Raw genomic sequence first — 16,999 nt, forward strand, 5'->3', positions numbered from 1 at the left:
AACAAGCAAACAATTAAACTTCATTTAGGGGAAGTTAAGGGAAATAGTAAAAATACATTAGCTAAGGATTTGACTATTTAAGGTACCGTAAGTTTTGATGAACTCAGTTGTCCTATAGTTGTTTACACCAGTCTATGTCTGCAAATATGGGTATGTTATTTCTGTTAAGTAAATATGCTCCTGGCAAAGTAAAACACATCTTTGTTTTTATTATTTAAAACACATTTATTTACAAATGAACCATATTCACAGGCACAGACACTGTAAAACTGGATTTTGCTCAGTTTAATTGACAAAACATTGATCTGGGATGTAACCCTGTAGTTACAGTTGTTCTCCATAAATCAATAGAATCAGTATTTATAGTGTCCTCAAAGAATCTGCTCCTTAAATGTAGATGTTGATAGACGAAGAGTGAATGTAATGAAAACAGGGCTTTTTGCTTATGGGAAGTAACAAACTGCATGCATTGCTAAACTCTGTATGAACTGGATAATGAGTTTCCTTCACTTGCCCTCAGTCAGCAAGGCATAGTAGGCTTTCCATGACCTAACACTAATCTTGCTGCAGCCCCAAGTGATTCTGAATTACAGCCATCTTGATGTAAGGACAGCAGAGGCAGTAACATGGAAGACATAAATCAGGGTACTCAAGCTAATTTAGTGAGGTCTTTGAGTTGTAGCAGGGGGATAGTTTCCAAAACAACGCAAGAGTATAAGGAATTTTGTTCTTCTTCACTTCAATATAGAAATGAAACAACCAAAATGGTTATAAAGTTGTCTAACTAAAACTTTAAATTTTTTCCATACTATACCATTATCTTGACATGAAGGTTTTTCTTTAGCTTTTTTTTTTAAAGATGAATTGTGTAGACAATGACCTATATGCACAGAAAAATATGCAACAAGTACTTACATTTATGTTTTCTTCAAAAGATTAAAGATGAAAACATACAGTTTTCCAAATTATATTTCAACTGAAATCCTACTTCTCCTAAATCTAATAAATCAAAACTGCAACCTAAGTATGGCTGTGGTATTAATGCACTCAGCTGTCTCTTTCCAGTTACTAGAAACCTTATTAAAAAGTATTTCTGTTAATCTAGGTTAGGAACACTAGAAAGCTGGAATATATGCAAAACCTGAAGAAAAATGGCAGGGAAGGAGAGACACCAGCAGATTTATTTGCATTGCAATTGTGACTACACTTTTTTCTGTGTTTGTTTCTGACAAATATGAAGTTGAAAAACTTTCAGAATATTTTCCTGTGTTGGTGGATTGAAATTTCTCATGCTACAGATTTCTGAAAGGCTATGTTTGGAGATATTAAATATTTAATCACAGAAATTCTGGGGTTTACATGTATTTTACAAGTGTATCATCGACAAATCCTAGTCAATTAGCACTACAACTTTCAAACTGTCTAATTTTTTAAGAGGGACCTTTTATAAAGCATCACTCAACATTTTAAGAACATAAGAGTGCCATGAATGTATTTCTTATAGTGCACTAAAAGGTAAGACAATATTTTAAAGTCAAGCTTATTTGAAGTCAAAGCTAGGCACACAGTACACATTGATCTCTCAGGGTTCAAACATACATGGTGTCTGTGACTCCAGTACATGTATTGCTGTATTAGGATAACAGCAGATAGCTGATAGAGAAAGGCTTCCCTTCCCTTCCCCTGTGCATTAGTTAAAGATATGTGTGTGTGTATATATACATATATGTGTGTATATATATAACTTAAGAAAACAATGATGCCTTACATTCTGTTCAGACAACGAACACAGGAGCTGTGGAAGAATGCCTCCCTTCACAACTGCCTCTGCCAGGGCATCGTTATAATTGGCAAGTCTCCCAAGAGCCAAAGCAGCAGTCTGTTGAATATTTGGGATGACATCCAGCAAAAGAGGTCTCAGCAAAGTCATTACACCTGAGTTATACAAAGAAGAGAAAAGCTCATTTGATAAGCAGACATTTTTCTAAACATTTGCCTTTATTCATAAAAACCTATTGAATTACTCTTCCAGGTAATAAGAACCTGAAGGAAATCCAGGTGTTCCACTGAAATGAAGTTGGCACTTGGATAGCACTGCTGATGCAGAGCAATGTTTCTGCCCATTTTTCATAGGTACAAAACACTTATGAAATATAAAAAGTCACATGTAGAAATAAGCTACATTCAAACATCTATAAAATACAGAAGTTAAAGTATATGCAAGAAAATAAGGTATATCCAAACATACATAAAATGCGTGTCTTGAAGTATGCACAGGAAACTCCACATGGAGGTCCTGGTGAGCTGACATTGGCATGTTGCTCATTCAGCATGCCAGCAGAACCTCTATGTTAAATTACACCAAATTATATTTCATCTATTATAAACCTTATTATTACACTGATTTATTTGGGGACCAATATCCATAATATATTGTACTCCAGCTGAAGATTTTATCATGTCATTATTTATGATATGCTTTCACTATTGAGTCCACGGTGTATCAGTTAAACATGAAAGAACATGAAAGTCCATTCTCTAAGGTGGTCTTACAATACATACTTGAAATTATAGGTGGAGTGAGCAGCTGTGACATGAACCATTAGCAGTTACAGGCTAAGAAAGTCCTTACATGGATAAAAAGCTGGCTAAAAATAGGAAGTGAGAGGAGTAAACTTTCCATTCTTGCAATAGGAGGGAGGAGGTCACTGTGCAGTTCTGCAGGCCTCCCTGCTGGGACATGTGCCATTCAGTATTCATCTATGATCCGGAACAGCACGAACAGTGAGGTGAGATTTTGATGTTGACCCAAAGTTATTCAAGGTAGTATCAGTGAGGAAAACTATAAGGAACTAGAGACTGAATGACTGGATAACAAAATGGCAAGTGAAATGGAACACATACAGGAAATACAATCCTAATGTCACATATGCAGTGATGAATCCCAAACAGATCACTACCACCCAGAAGAAAGATCTTGATGTTAGAACACGCAGTTTCACAGAGGTACCAGCTCATTGCTCAGAAGCAGAGAAGAAACTTTACCTACAGAAGTATCCAGAGTACTCAGGATTACTTGGAAAAGAAAAAAGGCCAAAGCAGGGACCATCATTATGCCACTGTATAAATCTATCCTATATTTAATACCCTCCCCGGCAGTAGAACTGAAGAAGGTTCAGTGAAAGGTAACAAGGATGATCAAAGATGAATGGTCTGTATGTAGAAGCTTTTGCTACAGTTAAACTAAGCCCCTTCAATAAGAATATAACTGAGATACACCCAGTTACATAAAAAACATGATTTATAAGGCCTGGGAAGTAAAAAGTTACTTGTATTACGATTCTTAAAAAGTGCTGTCCCTGTACCAGCCAGCTGCATGAATTAATACTTCTGAGCTTTATACCTCAGCCAGAAAGCAATGCTCTCTGAAGATGCAGAAGTGCTACAACAGAACACCAAACACTCAGAGCCACAGTTAGAAATCTCCATCTGTTCTTTCTACTACATTTGTTTGCTAACAAAAATAAAGATTTTGCAGGGTAACTGTGGAAGAAAGTAACTTCCTTTCTCAAGGCCTCGCATGGTTCTGAGCACTGAACAAAGTATTTTGGTACGACAGTCTCAAAACAGTGGCATCACTGCCTGATGGCAAGTGGCACCCAAGTGTTGAACAGGGACACCATGACCAGGGAAACTAAGCGCTTTAGAGCAAGGAACAGTCCAAAGGGATGGAGGCTGTAACAAGTCACACCAGTAGCACACTTCTGTGTAGAAGGACATTGAAATGAAACAGGTAAGCTGAGCTGCAGTGTAATTCTCACAGAGAACATTTAATTTACGTTAGAAACAAACTGCTTCCAGCATGAAGAAAATAGCCTAATAATCTATACATGGCTCCAAAAGGGTGGCAGGGGGGTAAAACTAACCATGAAGGCCATGCCAATCACTAATGAATTTGTTCTGGGAAGGTCAATACTCCAGACAGAAGCTGAACTGCCATGAGAGGTATGACCATGCTGGACGTTCACAGTTCAAAATAACACAGACCTCAGGAGGGCATGAAGTAAAAGGAGAAAAGCAAAATGAAGCTGTGATTTCTAATAGCATTACAGAAACACCAAAAGTGGCTCTGAACATGCATTAATTGAGCATGTACATGTAGAACCTATGGAAATAGGTCTGTAGTGCTGCTGGCGCCTGCTCACACTTCTGTCAAAGCCACTGGGAGCTGAAAGAGACCTCCTATGTACCAAGACAAAAGCTTGATCCTCCAGTATTGTAACGATCAATGTGAATTCATTTCACACTTTGCAGAAATCACTACTCCAGAATGTGGTCATCATACCAACATCTTCTCACAAGCCCTCCCAAACAGCAGGTATGGTCTCATTAGCAGGTTATGCTTCATATCAAAATGCACCAAGTACTTTATACGACAAATTAAAACAAATGTGAGGTGGGGCCAAGCCCACATATCACCTATAGTGAGCTATTGTCCAGCAAGTCACCTGAACCCTGTATGGGAGGGCATTTTCTTGTCCTTCCCTCTAACATCAGTTGCATGGTCAATCAACTGCTGAAATTCCTAAGGAGACCTCATACTGTTCTGATGCTATTTACACTGAAGGTATTTCAGTAGAGCAGAAACAGTTAGAAATAGTACACTTGTATTTAGTGTACAGATAATACAAAAACAAAATTATTTAATAAATAAAAAAGGGGGTGAGGAGGTAAAAAAATAGTTTTACTGATATAAAATAGACTGTTAGAAGTGGTTGGAGGAGAGCAATAGAAGCACTTTAGCATGCAGTGCCCTAACCCTAGAAAAGCCAACAGGCCGATGGGTGAGACATTCAACTACAATGTGGCAGACGTTTGAGTTCTGGTGATGGTCTCAAACTGCAGCGACATTTAAACTGACTAGAATCACTTTACCCGGGAGGAACCCATGAGCTAGATCCAGACCACATGACAAGTTTCTGGCCTGCATGACATACCTAGACACCGCAGAAATGTAAAACCACATTTAAGAAAGCTTACACACACATATGTTTTGAGTTGTCCTAAATACAAGATTTATATAATATGCGTTTTCAAGATTAGCTGATACAGATTTCACTTTCAGAATAAGCTAAAAAGCCTTGAGCCTGAAAATGCTTCTAAGCAGCAAGCCTCCCCATGACCAATACCACTCATTTCATGGTAATATAAACCATGTAGAGCTTGGTGATGACATTTAAGTGCCAGCACAAAACATGCTATTGCTAATTATTTTAGCTGATGAAACTGAAGGTGAGGAAAGAGATGAAAAATGAAATAGTAGTTACTGTTTGGAGAAAAGACACAAGATGCTAAAAACAGGGTTAAAAAAACCCCTAACCAGTAAATGGATGGAAAAGGTTTAGAAATAATAGAAACTGTGCAGATCCTTAAGGAGACTATATTTTCTTATAGTGATGCCTGAATGTGAGAAAAGATAGTAAATAAATAGTTATCATGACAACAGCTTTGGAGTAACAAAAAAAAAACCCAAGAAAAAAACAAAACTCAATTCCTGTTACTATACAAGCCTTATAGAGACATCAGATTAACCAAGAATTGAGAGATGTGTATAGGCCTAGATTACGCTTGTGCATTGAATATAATTAAAAGCTTCTACCTCAGCTTCCCACCTTCCCTAAAACCAGTTTCTTTCTCTGCATTGAGATGCTATCCATTACCTGACTTCTCTGCAAGACCAACTGCCTGAGTTTTCACCATTATCATGATTTTTTCATCTTCAGCAAACTTAGTATTTCTTTCTTTACAGCACTTAGAAAAAAACAAACAATTCTGAGAATGTGAAAACAGCTACCCTAGAGACTATATGGTCTCCACTAAAACACCTATACGAAAAACAAGATGTTCACTCTTCCTTCTGTCACTTTTGAAGATAGTGCTGGAAAGGACAGACATGCCTGACACAGGAGGAGGCTTTCCTGTCCTGGGCCCGACCCAGCTCTTTCTCCCAGACACAGCTGGTTTTGGTGAGCTGCTCTATTTGATCTTTTCCTTTCTTTTGACTATCCTGTCTGCAGCAAAGTCTAACCCCCTTTTCCAAAGAAGTCCAAGCCAAGATTCCTATTGGCATTTTCAGTTAAATTCAAATACATTTAACATTGTCTTAGAGCAGGAAAATAGGTAAGAACCTTCCAACAACTTCCTTTTACTTCCACCATTCTCTCAAGTGAACAGGGCCATACAGAGCAGGGAGTAGCAGTGTCTTGATGCTGAAACCTTTAGGAGAACTCTTTGGCCTTCTTCTGAATAAGTCTGTTGTGATAGAAGTAAGAAGTTCATTAACTAATTCAAAGGCAACAACACAGAAACTAAACTACAAAATAAGGCACTTACACCACTGGACTAGATTTGTTTTGGAAGAGTTCCCACTAGCAACTCAGAGTAAGAAAGAATTACTGCCAAATACCCTCTTGCATCACAGAAACTTGACTGACCTTGGGCAAGGAATGATTCCACTTTCCATCCTCAGTTTCCCACCCAGATTTATTTCAAAGAAAGACACACTTTAGGAGCTGAATCACCCTTAACACACACTTCTGAAGTGGAACTGCTGTGCACAGGCCTCATGCACTTCTTTTTAGCAAGCAAGTGCTGGCTGCTGCCTATCTGGAAAAAAATCCACTCGAGGCAGTGGCAGGCTCCAACTTTTTTCATTCCAAGTTCCAGTAGCCAAACAAAGAGTCACTATTCTGGAGATAGCCATCTTCATTGGTCATTTTGATTTCTTAGGGAAAACCACCTGGAAGTCACACAGAATCACTCTATCCTCCTCCTCTTACTCTTGCCAAACCCTTGTCAAACATGAATAGTCACCAGTCAGAGAAATGTCACTCTACATCTGAAATTCTCTCCATGTCTGAACCTGAAGACGACCACTCCTATCCTATTCTCCTTCTTTAAAAACAAGATTTATTTCTGCTTTAAAATGTAAATGTGGAAAAAAGTAATTTTACCTAGTGTTGCCTCTGGATACACTTATCTTGAAGATGCTGTCCTTCTAATTTATGCTATAGACCAAATACAATGTTGTCTTTTCATTTTTGTGTGCTACCTGTTACACTAAGAACATTCACCAAGCTTACCATTAGCACCCAAACATTCATCATTCACCTTGATTCGTGAGGGCTCCTGATATCAAATTCAGCTGATTTAGCAAGGAAATAAAATGGAAATTTTTTTCTGCCTCACCCCAACTCCTTATCTTCATCTATCAACCACCCTTTCCTACAAGCCACACAGCTGTGAGTTTTAAGCAGAAGACTTAAAACAGATTTCCCAGAAAAACAGCGAGAGAAAACTTTCACACTCCTTTTGACACAGCCTCTTCCTGAGATGATGCAGTATGCACGCCTCAAGTACATGCTCTGCAAGTGTGACTCACCCCAAGAAAGGACTCCTCACTGCGACGGTTCCATGCACAACACAACTACAATCATTCAAATATCAAAGGCAACATAAACACCACTTGGTAACAGAGACCCTGGGTAATCAAGTAGTTCATACAGCAATTACCAGATGGGTTGGACATAATGCAGATTCAGTTTGACAGTGGGACTGGAGACTTCTGGAAGGATAGAGGAGCAGCAAGTTGTTCCTCCTTACAAGATGATCTGGCTGATATTTTCCCACTGTTTCTGCATTAATGAAGAAGAACTAATCCTGCTCCAAGAGTACCAAGTTTCTGAAAATGCCCCTCATCCACCACACAATCCACAGACACACCAAAACCAATGTGGTCACAAGGAGCTGCTTCTTTTTAATGACCACTTGCTAAGATGAGACTGAAGTTCCTAACAAATACTGGCTTTGAATTTTTACTCAGAAATCTCTTCCAAACAGGCCAGGAGGCAGAGAAGAAGAGCAATTCTGGAGCAGCTGAGCTTTCAGTTGACTTACAGTAAAAGCCAGTCCTCCAGCTTTAGCTACTTTTACCTTTTCTTTGTCATCTCCCTGGTACTTTTCTCAATATACAGGTTCCCTCTTCCTTTCATCACATACCACCATGTCCTCAAGCCTTGGGAAAAGCCACTCTCCTCGCTTGATCTACTACAGCTCCTTTTGCCTTTCATGCTACATTGCATGTGTCTCTCCCACTTCTCCCACTAAAGCACCCTGTGTTCCCAGCAGGCTTTCTACAAAGCACTGTCCTACCACAGCACATTCTTCCATATAATTTAAAATACGGAATTATGTTCTGAAATCTGTTCCCAGAGTCTGATCCTCCTTACACAGGGCCAAGTGTCCAACTGTCATGCTCAAAATAGATACACTTATAATATGGAAGAGAGGTTGAGAAAAGCATGAGCAAAAACACTCAGTGTAGTTGGATGAGGGAAATAAATTTGAATCATCTTGTCTCAAAAACAACTCCTCAAACCACTGTAAAGATTTGGAAATACAGCTTTTAAAACCTGTGACCAGTAGAATAGCTCTGAAGCTGGGAGAGAACCAGTGCTCAAGACATCATCTTTTACCTGCATAAAACCAACCATGAAGTAGGTAAATCTGCCATGCCACCAGGGTTTGTGGTTTAGCCCTGCCCCCAGGCTATACCCTCTTGCCAATGCAGATTGTGAGGAACAGAAACAGGAGAAGATGCCCAAAGGTAAAAGAGGAGGAGAAGACTCAGTCCTGAAACATAGCTTGTTGTGCTGGGGTGCAAGGCCTTAAAAGTAACCACACCAGGCAGAAAGGAAAGCAGACCTGGGCTCAGGGTTGTGAGCTGACAGAATGGGAGGATAGGTGGAATAGATTCACTGGGAAAGGGTCTTCCTTTACACTGACACTCTGGAGCTTTCATAGAGCCCCACCTTAAGTAGGTAAGGCAGAGGAACAGAAGTTGAAGTTACCTGCCCAAGATGATAAAGATACCCCAGCAGCAATGAGAAACAAACACAGGTAAGGTCCCATTGTGACACACAGGCTGCTAGATCCCACAGCTCCAAATCTCTTTTTCCACATTCAAGACTCAGCTTTCCCTGTGACTTCCATAGTCATGACACTTAAGAATGTGATCAGCCCAAAGAAAGAGGTTAAAGAGCCAATCCTGTAACATCTTTAAAGTCAAAGGCTAAGTTCCAACACTAAACTGCTTCTTACTCCCAACAGTATCCTTAAATAACTTACAAATTAAAAGCAACAAGCCTATCACAAGCTCTAATGCAAAATAAATAAAAACCTAATTCATACTATGAGAAAATACAAAAATGAACATTCAGAAGTAATTCAAGTCTTCTTGTGATACATTTATTAATGTTGAATTGTAAATGCCTCTAAAAATTATCAAAACAAAATGCTATTTCAAAGGAACTATTATTTACAGAGTGCTGCACTTCACAATGCAGATGAATAAAGGAGAATTAGACCCCCAGTGACTTCCACTCTTAGAAATCTATTGGAACCAGCCAGATTTTCTCCTACATCTTCTACAAACAGAACCTGACAAGAAAGAGAGCTCAAGTTCATCTGCCATTATAACTGAAAATAGTCTGTTCCTATGCTTTTAAATTTCAGAAGAGTGAGGGGGTGTGGAGCTCAATAATGCATTCCAGTACCAAACTTCCTAAGCTGTAGCTGCCAAATTAATATATTTATTTTTAAAGACTATGTTTAAAACCATTACTATCAAAGTAGCTTCTGCCATTAGTCAGCAGCTCTCCAGAAATGAGATTTGATAAATTAATTGTCTGTCTTTGTTCCAAGTAAGTATTCACTAAACAGAAAAACTTCAGGAGTTTTGGAGATTTATTTTTTTAAGTATCCATTAATTAGACATTGAAACAACAAACCCTGTGATGATTATTCGTGGTAGTATCCCACCATAAAGAACAACCTAACCACAGAGCTGGAAAACACCCGGGAATGAGTTCTGACAACAGAATTTCTCTGATCATTCCTTGCACTTCCCTGCCAAGAGAAAACTGTTGAGCTCCTAGGCACACATCCCCCAGGACATTCCTCAGCAGAAAGCACCAGTGCCCTGTAAACTTGTCAAAGCCCGGGGCCAGATTCCAGTTCCCTGGTTACAACCACTTATTAAGGGGATTTCTGCTCAGTTGGAAAGGCAGCTCCAGAGCTTGATGAGATACAGAAGCCTCAGAAGAGAGATGCTCTGGGAAAAGGTGGGCTTCCTGTTGGCCCTCTCTGACCTTCTTTCTAGCTTGTCAGTTCCCCCTCCTTACAGGTCATAGGAGTCTCCACAATAATGGTACCTCAAAGGTTCTCAACAGCCAAGCCAGCATAAGAAACTCCCACCTCTGATCCTGGCCACTTGTTCCCCTCCATGTTGCCATCTGCCATCTCCTAATTTGAAACAATACCACTGCTTGTACCTGGTTTAATACCATAGAAGCAGGGCTTACAGTGTAGTAAAGAACTGGTTTTTTTAAACACACTTCCATCTTCCATGATGTTAGCGTGGTGTCCAGAGGCACCTCCACAAAGCACAAGGTCTCAAACTAGTATTTACTTTCCTTATAAGATATTAAGTATTTATCAAAAGGACTTCTATAAATGTGACCAAACAGTTTATTCCTTGAGCACTGATCTCTCACTGCTACCAGTCTGAATCCCACATATTCTAGGAATACAAACCAAGGCAAGTAATACAACAGTACAGTACATTTTAAGGGCTCAATTTTGTTTAAATTCAAGTCACTGTAATCTTGACTTCTGCTCCAGCCAGAAGAAGACTAAATCCTGACAATCTCTGAGATCTAACCAAAGAGCCAGGGAGATGACACTAACTCCTACAGCTAATAGAAGATGACAGCAGGCAACGACTTTCTGCATCTTCTTAATACAGCCATCTCCCTAAGGGATACCTAACTTTCTTTACCAGAAGAAGAAACAAGCCCCCAACCCTTTTATATAAGGGTTTATACGGAAACGCATGCATAGACAGACATACTTCTTTCTCAAATCATTGCTCCAGAGCTCATTGGATCAAGACCATAAAAGGCATGCCAGTAGCCTGCTAGACAACGTCTTGAAATATTTGGTTAAGTGCTTAAAAAAAAAACCAAACATCAAATGAGGTTTTATTTGGTAGGGGATTTTAAAAGCCACTTAATAACATTTAATTAGGAGGAGGCTTTAAAACCTGTATCTAGAAAAGGTCAAAACTAACAGCCATCATTTTAATTATATAACTATGAATCAGTTTTAAAGGCACAGGTTAGGGAAGACACTAAAATATTTGTGGGCCTCAAGCATTCAAACAAGTTGTAATAGGAAAGGCTGCAAAATTCAGACATTGCCCTCTTCTCTAACATCGGAAAAGCTAAAGCCTACAAAAAAGCAGCTCAATACCAGAATGAGCCAAGAAGGATGGCAACCTACACAAATGCACATTTCCACATTACTACCCCAGAGCCTGATCCTTGTACAGTTAACCTTCAAACCAACACCAGCTGTGCCCAGAAAAAAGTTTCAGGCCTCTGAACTGATGATTTCTTCTGTACAAGCAATGAATCAGTTCTGAGGTGGAGCTACCAACCAGATTACATCAAATAATTATTTTAAGAAGAAATACAACATAATTAAAGTTAGCTTGGCACTTTGCTTGCTTTCTTTAAGTAAGAGACTTTCTGCATTTTTAAAAACAGTGAAGCTAAGAAGCCTGCCTAAATGGGATCTCTGTCAGTAGCTAAAACCAGAACTGTTAAGGGACACAGAGGGACCTCTTCTTACAAATGAGGCATAAATTATTCCTATGGCCAAGATGTCCCTTGGGTAAACAGAGCTCATTTGTATAAACTAAAGAAGGGGCATTAACTCACTAAAAAATACCAAGAGGCACAACAAGCTAATGCAAGAGGCCTGGTGTCAACATGTCACTCCCATAATCAAAGCAAATGTTTCTTTAACAAGAACTTAAGTAACAGATTTTCCATAAAACCATTTTAATAAACAGCTGTAAATACAACAACAAAAAGTTGAAAGCATTTACACGATTTCGTTTCTTTTGTTTGTTTGCTTGATCCCATTGTATCTCAGAAAAGACTGACAGCTTTACTAGATTTGGGAAACAAGAATTAGAAACAAAATCAAGACAAACCAAAACATAATCAATTCATGAATACCATACGGTAAAAGAACTACTGATTTACAGCACTTTTTCAAACTGTCTTTCAGGTAATCAGTTACTGAGCAGTTTTTTCCTCTTTAAACCTCAGGAACTTTGGTCAAGCAGAGTGGGTCTACCAGATGCCAGCAGCACAGCAGCTGGCAGAATTGCTCCCGCAGCTCCTGTTTCTAAAAATGCTCAATTTGGTTCACGACATCCCACGACAGCAATATAACAAAAGCGGCTCCCTTTTTCAACACAGCAAATCTGCTAGCGAAAAGCACTGAAGAATTCAGGAACAACTTATAAAGCCAGTATAAAAACAGTTACTTCTAAAGCAAGCTTTCCTAGACAAGTCGTGCTGGCTGCAGTGGGAATTCCGTTTTCTACGCTTCACATAAAGCTGTATTGGAAGCACAAGAAAGTACATTAAGTGGGTTATACGGAGAAAATTTCCCTGAAATAGAAATAAGTTATGAGATCACAGCCAGAGACATCTACCTCAGAAACACAGAACAGAAAACACAGGCATAACTCCGCACACAAGCGGGACTAGCCGCGCTCGACAGCTCACGGACGAGCCTAAGGCAACCTCCCCACGGCGCCGCAGGGGACTCAGCAAGCCCAGCCTCGCACCGCGAAGCCGGGGGACAGCCAAATCCTATTGGGAACAAGCCTCTGGAAAACTAAGCAGCCAGCCTGGCGGGGAAGAGAACACGGGAAAGAAAACCAGGGGCTCACTCCGGACAGCCCCGCAGTCCCGGGCCAGCCCCTGCCGCACTCGCCCTTCCCGGCCGTCGAGCGTTACGCAGCGGCGCTGGGACGCGGAAGCCGGCTCTCGGTTGGCGAAAAGGAAGGGGAGCGGGCGCGTACCTGCATTTTGGAGGGTGTCGATGTTCTGCGGCCGGGCGGCGAACTCAGCCACCGCCTGCACGAACTGCGTCCGGGCGCGCTGGTACTGCTCGAAAACTGCGGGCGGCAGCGCCGGGGCACTCGGTTAGTGACCGTCCCGCCAGCCCCGGTCCAGCCCCGGTCCAGCCCCGGTCCAGCCCCGGCCCCGCCGCCCCGGCCTACCTTGCAGGATCTGCCGCTGGCTCATGGCGGCAGCGACACAACAGGCTGCGCACCCGCGCACGGCCACACTCTGTGTACTCGTTGCCCTGGAAACCGGACGGAAGTCGCGCCGCGGGGGGAGAGGCGGGACCGCGGCCACGCCGCCTGTGACGTCAGCGCGCCCGCCCGTCGCGTGCAGCCCCGACAGCGCTCCGCGGGCGCGCAGCCTTGCGGGTACTGGTAGCGTTTGCGCGGCGGGCGAGGGGCAGCACCCGTGTGTTAAACATCGGGGCGCGGGTGTTTGCAGCGAGAAGACTTCGGCCGCTGTGGCACACCCGAACGGCCTGTGCACACCCCACGACGGACAGTGCGTCCGTGGGTGCAGATGAGAACGTGTGAAGGAGCCGCTGCTCTGACGGGAGCGCAGCGGGGGAAGACACGGGCAGAGCCCGCGGGACGGGGCTGGGGACGGGACAGGGCTGACATCCCCGCAGGGTTTCACCCCCCACGGCCTGCCGCTGCCGTATGTCCGCGTCCCGGCAGCGCGGAGCAGGCGGGGACTGGCTGCAGGACTGGGGCCTGGCCGCCCCCGATGGTATCACGGAGTGGCGCCACGGCCGCCCCACCGGTGCTCCTCGACGGGACAGGGTCCGAGGGGGTCCCCGCTGCCCTGCACGCCCTGCGCAGGCAGCCACTCCTCGGACCCCGGTGCCGCGATGCTCCGCGGTCCCGATAGCTGCTTTGTGCCGCTCCGCTGCTGCGCAGCTCGCCAAGGGGGGGGCGGGAGAGCCCCGTCATCCCAGATGAGCCCCACGCCGGGGTCCCCCAGCCCGGCTCCTGCTCCCCGTCCGACCCCTCGGTGAGGGAGAAATAATAAGGAGGAGAAAATAAAAATAAGTGCGGCCGCTGGGCTCCCGGAGCTGTCCCCTCCGCACGCCGCTGCGCATTAGTTCCTCGGGGAGGGGGTCCTTTGATTTTAATTTTTCCTTTCTGTCTTTCTTCCTCTTTTTCTTTCTTTCTCTCTCTCTTTCTGTCTCTTTGTCTCTTTCTTTCTGTCTCTTTTTATCTCTCTCTCCTCTTTCTCTCTCTCTCTCTCTCCTCTTTTTTCTCTCTCTCTTTTCCTCTGTCTCTTTCTCTCTCTGTTTCTTTCCACCCTGAAACTCTTCCTCGGGAATCCCCACTATTACTTTATGCCGCCGCTCCGGCCCACGCCGGAGTTTTTCACGCCGCACGGGGAATAAACTCACCACGCGGAGCGCCCGCGGAGCGCAGGGACGAACCCGTGGGCTGGAGCTGCGGTGCAAGCACCGCGGAGAAGCCGCGGCCCCGCTGGAGGGGAAGGCGCAGCTTACCCCGTGCCCCGCGCATCCATCCGCGCAGCGCAGGAAGGTCCTTTTTGCGCTGCCTGCGCAGGGGTAGCGGCACTGTGGGGCGGCCCGGCAGCAGTCCCCTGGCTTTGACAAGCACAGGTACTGGCGGCTCCTTTGCACCACAGCAGGATTTTGTACTGTGCTGTTTTTCATCAGAGCATCATTCTGGCAGATAAGCCAGGCGCTGCCTTCCTCTATCCCCACCTTGGTGCCTCCCACTCTGAGGACAGTTTACGAATAATTCCCTTCACAACCGGTCGGCCAAGGCGTGGTTTATGTATGAGTAAACCCAACCTTGGAGGTCTGTGTGGCAACTAATGCAAATGGTGGGACTGAAAACTGAAATCAGGGTGGTCAGGATTTGAATGGAAATAGACTCTCCATCTCCTCCAGTATCTTTTGAGGGCGATTCCCAAGAAGCGGGATATTTGTGAATGAAGTTACTGGTTAGGTCTGCTATAGATCAGGCTGCTCAGAGGGAAACCCAGAGTTACTATTCAATAAAAAAATGTCCCTTTCTGAAGCCACCCCTCCACCGCACAGTGCTTCATGATTTCACAGGCTGCTATTTTGTTCTGCAAAGCTCCAAATGTACAAAATCAGGTGGCTGACACGATACACACATATTATTTCATAGTCAGCACAAAGTTCTGTCTCACACCTTAAAGCTGAAAGGCTGAAGTTACATTTTAAAAGTTTGTGAAAGTGTAAGAAAGACGCCTCATTTTCATAAATCACCTCCGGGGATCCTCAGTTGAGGAGAGGGGGGGTTGACCCAAACAGTACCGGGGAATGAAGTGAGCCATGTGTTTCCAGGAGTATTTAATGCGGGAAAAACCCTCTCTTGGAGGAAAAAACCAAGCAGGCGATGTGCCGTTCTTTACAAATAAATAAGACAAATTAAATCAGGTTGGTGAGAAGGTCGTTTGCCACAGAAAATATTTTGGGAAATTATCACCATGTGTATTTGAGAAGGGAACAGCTGTTAAACACATTTCTTTATACTTATTTCTGTTCTTAAGTTAAATAAAAAAATAAACAAACGGTGATGAATTACTCCCAGAGTTTTGGGGGGGTTAAAAAAGCAGATGTGTCGATTACAAATAAATTGATTTATCTGTCTCATTAAGTCTAATGTTCCCATAAGTGAAACAACAAAACGCACCCTGAGTACCTCCAAAACTTGCTGTCACATTTCGTTGCTTGATACTGAGGTTCTGTTCACATGGTTAATAATAATAATAAGGAATAAACAGCATGCAAATGTGGTCTAGAGAAATGTCACCGGTTCTCGCAAAAGTACTGAAGACGGAAACTCCTTTATGGAAATGACGTACTTGTCAGACTTCATTGCCCGCTGCTGGGGTGCTCATTAGTAGGAAACCTGTATCCTCAGGCGGGTGGTGTTAGTAACGACCGCGTTACTGCACACGTCAGCTTAAAAAATAAACCGGAGACTAGAGGATTAGGCAACAAATATCCAAATTAATAACGTGCCTTCGCTTTCTGGTGGGTGTTGATTCACACGGCAATACGCTCCTAACGGGCGGGAAAGCATCACTGTCCCCAAGTCGGTAAAGGGCGAAGTTGCTCCTCGAGTTTTTTTGGGGGAGTGAGGAGTGCCGGGGGGTTTCCCACGGGCTGTCCTGGCTTGGTCCGGCCCCGCGGGTCAAGGCAACAGGTGGCTCTGGTTCCTGGGGAAGCAAGGGCGCTGGGCGGCAGGGGCAGGGTCCCTCTCTCTGCCCCCGACAGCTCATGCCCCGCCGTATCCCACAGCCAAGCCGCGGCTGCTCCTCTGCTGCTAGAAGCTCAGCGATGCCAGTCAAAAGGTGAGGTCTTCCCGCGTCTTGGCGTGGCGGCTTCCACACCGGCTGCGGAACCCCGCCGGGACAGCCCGTCGGTGCTGGGGAACAGCCGGCCTGGAGCCCCCCCGGCCGCTCCCCGCCCCCATCGGCACTGCGCTGCGGCTCCCGATCTGCCCCTGGAGTGTCTCCTTCAGTTGCAACAAGCCTGGCAAATTGTCCAAGGTTTAACCCGGTGCTTCCAGGACGGAGCGCGTTTGGTGGAAACTCCTCTGCTGGCTCCGCGGCTCGGAGGCGAAGGCGACAGGCTGCTGAAAGAGGGCAGGTGGAGTGTGGAGAGGTTAGTGGAAGTGAATGGTATGCGGGAACCGAAGTGCTCTCTCAAAGGGAGTGTACTGAAGGAGGGATCTCCATCTCCATGTATAGCCCCTACTGCTGTGTATTATTTGAATCCTTGAATAATTTAATTTTAAAATTTTAGTTCGTCTTTGCCGTTACCTGATTTTAGTTCTGTCAGAGGGACCCAGCAATGGAGAGTCCCCTCTCTTGTTCCTTGGTTTTTTGCTCTGGGTTCCAGCGTCTCACTCTGTTCTGGGGTCCCCTTTCCAGAGCTTCGGCGGAGAGTTTAGTTTGTGAGACCTTCCTGT

At 43.8% G+C, this 16,999-nt stretch overlaps 1 protein-coding gene across 2 annotated transcripts in view; it reads right to left on the bottom strand.

Moving 5' to 3' along the window:
• SPAG6 (sperm associated antigen 6) overlaps window positions 1-13,334 on the bottom strand; it is a 34,923-nt gene extending 21,589 nt beyond the window's left edge. Inside the window, exons 1-3 of one of the 2 annotated variants that reach the window (XM_061351781.1) lie at window positions 13,202-13,334; window positions 13,001-13,096; window positions 1,769-1,935 (exon numbers count right to left, since the gene is read on the bottom strand). In XM_061351781.1, the coding sequence (XP_061207765.1) occupies window positions 1,769-1,935; window positions 13,001-13,096; window positions 13,202-13,226 (288 nt within the window). In that variant the 5' untranslated portion in view covers window positions 13,227-13,334. Of the gene's footprint in view, window positions 1-1,768; window positions 1,936-12,457; window positions 12,585-13,000; window positions 13,097-13,201 lie in introns of those variants that run through there. The other variant, XM_061351772.1, reaches the window with a different exon arrangement.
• Window positions 13,335-16,999: the final 3,665 nt, after the last annotated feature.

This window comes from Neopsephotus bourkii, unplaced genomic scaffold (genome assembly GCF_033783945.1).
Source record: "Neopsephotus bourkii isolate Nb327-2 ecotype Australia unplaced genomic scaffold, CSIRO-AGI_Nbou_v1 NB_53, whole genome shotgun sequence".
In the NCBI taxonomy this organism is placed as follows: domain Eukaryota; kingdom Metazoa; phylum Chordata; class Aves; order Psittaciformes; family Psittacidae; genus Neopsephotus; species Neopsephotus bourkii.